The sequence below is a fragment of the Musca vetustissima genome, unplaced genomic scaffold (assembly GCF_032173495.1).
Source record: "Musca vetustissima isolate MV318-11 ecotype Yass unplaced genomic scaffold, APGP_CSIRO_Mvet_v1 utg112749, whole genome shotgun sequence".
NCBI classification, from domain to species: Eukaryota; Metazoa; Arthropoda; class Insecta; order Diptera; family Muscidae; genus Musca; species Musca vetustissima.
Window position 1 is genome coordinate 44,746 of NW_026888073.1, and position 4,874 is coordinate 49,619.

At 29.7% G+C, this 4,874-nt stretch overlaps 1 protein-coding gene across 1 annotated transcript; it reads left to right on the plus strand.

Annotated features, from left to right (window-relative positions):
• On the plus strand, positions 1 to 1,928 carry LOC133335910 (uncharacterized). Its single transcript, XM_061544204.1, has 4 exons — positions 1 to 310; positions 381 to 496; positions 580 to 673; positions 1,804 to 1,928. Exons 1-4 carry the CDS (start codon positions 8 to 10, stop codon positions 1,918 to 1,920), a joined length of 630 nt encoding a protein of 209 aa, XP_061400188.1. The 5' UTR covers positions 1 to 7; the 3' UTR covers positions 1,921 to 1,928.
• The last annotated feature ends 2,946 nt before the right edge of the window (positions 1,929 to 4,874 follow it).

Sequence of the window (4,874 nt, forward strand, 5' to 3'; positions counted from 1 at the left end):
AAGCAACATGACCACTTGTGACTTATACGATATCTGGTCCAAGGCCTGTAATCATTATGATTTACCCGAGGCCAGCATACGTTCCTGGTATGAACGTATACGTTGTAAACTCAGCGAAGAGGATAGTAAACGTGTCTATCACAATTGGTCATTTATGCTGGCCCACAAACGGCCCGAATTGGAGAATGCCAAACCGCACATTGTGTTGGCAGCCTTTTTCCAATACTATGAATTTGATTTACAAAAAAATTGTGTACAAGAAAATTGTGAAATATTTCGTGAATTTTGTCGTGATGCCATGGTGGAGGATGTAAGTACATAAATAGAATAATAGAACATTGAGATAATTTAATATAATTAATTGTTTTGAAATTTTCTAGGATAATATGAAACAAATTGTCTGCCGTTTATTGGGTGAGAAAAGTACTGAAACAATTACCTCAGACATAGATGATGATATGGCCATATTACAGGATTTGGATTTGTTGATATTGGCGTAAGTATTGTGCAATGTCATTTACACATATGTTTGGTAATAGTTTTCAAGGTTGTTGTTGATTTTTTGTATTTTGTATCTAGTTCCTCACCAGATGACTATAAAAACTATGCAGAATTATCACGTCAGGAATGGTTGAATGCTGGTAAAAGTAATTATGAAGATCTGAGACGTAAGGTGAGTTTTTACAAACAACAAAAACAAATGTATACGTATTAAGTGATCACAGAAAACCTATTATAGGAAGTATTTGCATATTTTTAATTAAATCGTAATCTTCACTCTTCCTTCAAGGGAGATTTACAACTTTTTTTGTTGAAAATTTTTCCCTTTGTGAGGATGGTAGCTAGAGGAGTGGCTCGATTCGGAATCGCTTTTATTGTCGTTGTCGATTTAGGATTCTTAAAAATATTTCAAAATGCAAAGATCCGATAACAATTGTGTCTATAAACAATACTATGAATTTGAGGAGACACCCTAAGGTTGATATTCTGACAGGTCTAAATATTCTACCACTGACTATCAAAAAAAAAAAGCTAGGAAACCACCGCGGCGCGGCATAGCTTATAACTTATCGGCCTATTGTCACCACCCCAAGTGCTACCAGTCAGTGACTTGAAGGCCATGTTTCTACTTCTCAGTTTACCGCTAATAGCACCAATAGCGGTCAACAAATATTAATAAAAAAAAAAACAAAACCATTCGTGGGCCTTGAATAAATATTCTTACAAAAAGTCCACGCCTATTGATAGGCTAAGAAAAAAATTAAAAATAGTCCACACCTATTGAGTGGCTGTGAAAAAAAAAATATTAAAAATAATCCTCACCTATTGATAGTCTATAAAAAAAATAAAAAAAGTCCACGCCTATTGATAGACTATGAAAGAAATTAAAAAAAGTCCATTGATAGGCTATGAAAAAAATTAAAAAATAGGCTATGAAAAAGATTCCACGCCTATTGATAGGCTATGAAAAAAATATTAAAAATAATCCACGACTATTGATAGGCTTTGATAAAATATTAAGAAAATCCACGCCTGTTGGTAGGTCTCAAGTTTACTGGTGTGCCTTAAACATTTTTTAAATCAATCCCCCTGTTGGTAGGTCTTGAAAAAGTATTTCTAAATCCACGCCTTTTGGTAAACTGTGAAAAATATTTTTGCTAGACTTTGAGACAATATAAAATGATTTCCTAAAAAAAGTTCTCCGCTCTTTTGTGATCACTTAATATTGGAATTATTACTTTATAACAAAAATGTCTCTCTCGATTAATTTTTCTAACCTGTTTCTCTCTTATTTTTTCGTAGACTTTAAATGCCCTATTGGCCTTGGACATATATCAGACACCGGAATTTAATGCCAAATATGCCAAAGCAGCACGTGCAAATATTGAACGGGAATTAAAAGATTTAGAAAATTGTTAGATATATATAGTTACTATTTATATACACATATATATTCTATATTCAGGCTTCTTGTTCTTTATTCCTTTCAATGGGAATAATGTTCCATTTGTTTTTTGTAGATCTATTTATTTTGGAATAATTTGTTTTTTTGGATGATAGTTTAGAATTTGTACCAAGTTTAAAAAAATGATTTATAAAATTTTAATGAAAAATGATTTAGAATTACTTTTGAAAGGATTTCAAGAGTATTTTAAAGAGGAGAATATTGGTATCATTCACTCATTGTCGTACATTGCCATTGTAATATCCTTACCCACACAAACACTATCAAAATTACATTTTCAAAATTAATTAAATATAAAATGCTTCTAACCCAAATAAAAAAGTAATTAAAAAATGAAAACCCCTGAAATTGGTTTCTCCGTCCATTCGCTTTTTTACATTTGTACTAAATTTACAAAATTATAATTATACAAAAACAAGATTTGGATCACTTATTTCCGAATAACTTCCGACTTTGGCGACAATAACAACCTCATAACTCCTCTGGTACAACTAATATTTATGTGTTTAAAAAAAATGTGTTCTCTGCTTAATGTGTAATAACAACAACAACATGTAAATGCCAACAAATATTCCAAATGAACAATAACAAAAATATATACACCACAATAATGCAAAAAAAAAAAAACAATGTCCCCTCGCTTTTCACTGCGGAATTTGTAGTTTTATTTTTAATATCAAGCAAAAAAGGTTTTTTGAATTTCAAATTTCATCGTTGGACAAGTCGTTAGGTAGGTATCCAATGGAAAGTAAACTGAATCATTATGGTGGATGGAACTTAAAATGGAATTTCAAAGGAATTTTAAGTTACCACCCTAATATCATTAAGTATCAGTTCGCCTATTATCATAATGGAGGAGTAGAAGTGAAATTGATTATGAATTGAATCGTTAAAATAAAATATTCTATAATAATAAAAATGAATGCATTTTATAAAAATAAATAAAATATTACTATATTGAAATTTATCTTATGAAGAAATTTCTATATAGAGAAAAATTAGCAATTCAGCTAAAGATTTTATTCCTACATAAGAAAAAGTTTATTCAATTCAACTGAGGAATACTTCTCTATATACAAAAATCCTGAGGAATATTTTCCATACATAGTCAGCTGAGAGATATTTTTTCTATGTGGAAAAAATGCCTTGGTTTAGCTGAAGAATGTTTTTTTCAGTATTGAAAAAATATATAAAAAATATTTAAAATGTCCACGCTTATTGACAGGCTAAGTCCACGTCTATTGATAGGCTATGAAAAAAAAATCAAAAAAGTCCACACCTATTGATAGGCTATAAAAAAATATAATTTCTATAGAAAAAAATAATCCCCTATTCAGCTGAGAAAAAAATATGATTCAATTCAGCTGAGGATAACTTTTTTCTATATATTAGAAAAAATTAAGCATTTTTATATGTAGAAAAAATCCTCCCTCAGCTGAATTGAGGATTTTTTTCTATATAGAAAAAAAGTTTCTTCAGTTCAGCTGAGAAAGATTTTTTTTATTTTTAAATATTTTTTTCAGTATAGAAAAAATTGCTTAGTTCAGCTGAGGGATGTTTTTTTCTACATATATAGAAATTCTTCAATTCAGTTGAGGATGACTTTTTTCTATATATAGAAAAAACCCTCAGTTCAGCAGCAGTTCAGCTGATGAAGACTTGTGTATAGAAAAACGATGCATTTTTATATGTAGAAAAAACCTCCCTCAGCTGAATTGAGGATTTTTTTTCTATATAAAAAAAAGGTCTTCGATTCAGCTGAGGAAGATTTTTTTCTATATAGAAAAAAGGTCACTTCATTCATTATTTTAAAATCAAAACCTGGTCTTCTTCACTCTCTCCTCCCTAAGTGATAATATTGATATTTATGATTTATTTTTCTTTTCTCAATGCCCACTGAAACCTGGCGGACAAAAATCAAAATGATGAATTCTCTATAATTTGATATTTCCCCGTCATGTCAAAATCCACGGGGCCGAATTATATTGAATTTATCGTTTAGATACAGTTTTCAGGGGTAAATAAAATTCAAATTTACTTTCCACAGAAAGGTAAGTATTGCATTTTTTTAATTAAATTTATTAATTTTTTTATTAGTTTCTTAAAATTTACATTTTATTTTATTTTTATATAATTATATATATTTTTTATTTTTTAATATTCTATATTTTTTTTTGCATTAATTAAATATTTTTCAAAAGAAGCAAACTAATAATGATGATATTCCAAGCTCGTCAAGAAAATCACCACCAAAAATGTGGAAAAAGAGTCCACTGAAGGCTGCCTATATAAATAAATTTCAAAAATTTAGAGATGATAAAGCGGTAAGTTTTGCAATTGAATTGAAATTTTGTTGAACCAAATACACTAAAATTGAACTCGAAAAAATGTTTGGAAACTATGCAAATTGAAAAAAAATATATATATTTTTTCCCAGAGGATGAAATACCTCCAACCGGTTGAGGTATTTATTTTTAAACAAATTTGGTCCTTTGAGATCTCAAAGCATAAATACTTCCTAAGAGAAAATTTTCAATATAGACCTTTGGTTTAATTCACATTGTCATATATATAATTAGATATTTCGAAGGTCGAAGGGCTTATAGACATCCTCGTGATCGATCCCGAAATATATACTTCCTATCAATCTTCACGTCAAATTTGCTCATGTTGTTCAGACTATCCAGCTTCCTTTGCAAGGCGAAGGCCTTAGCCTTGGAAAATTCTTCGAGTTCATTATAAGCGTGTTCGTTTAGGTCCATATGAATAGAATTAAAATTTTTAATATTAATTTGTTTTCTATCTATCTCCTCTTTCTAGAAAAAATTACTTAAACGGAGTAAATTGATTATGCTTGATCTGAACAAGTCTCAGCAAGCCAGCAATGGTAGTGGTGGCGGTGACAGAT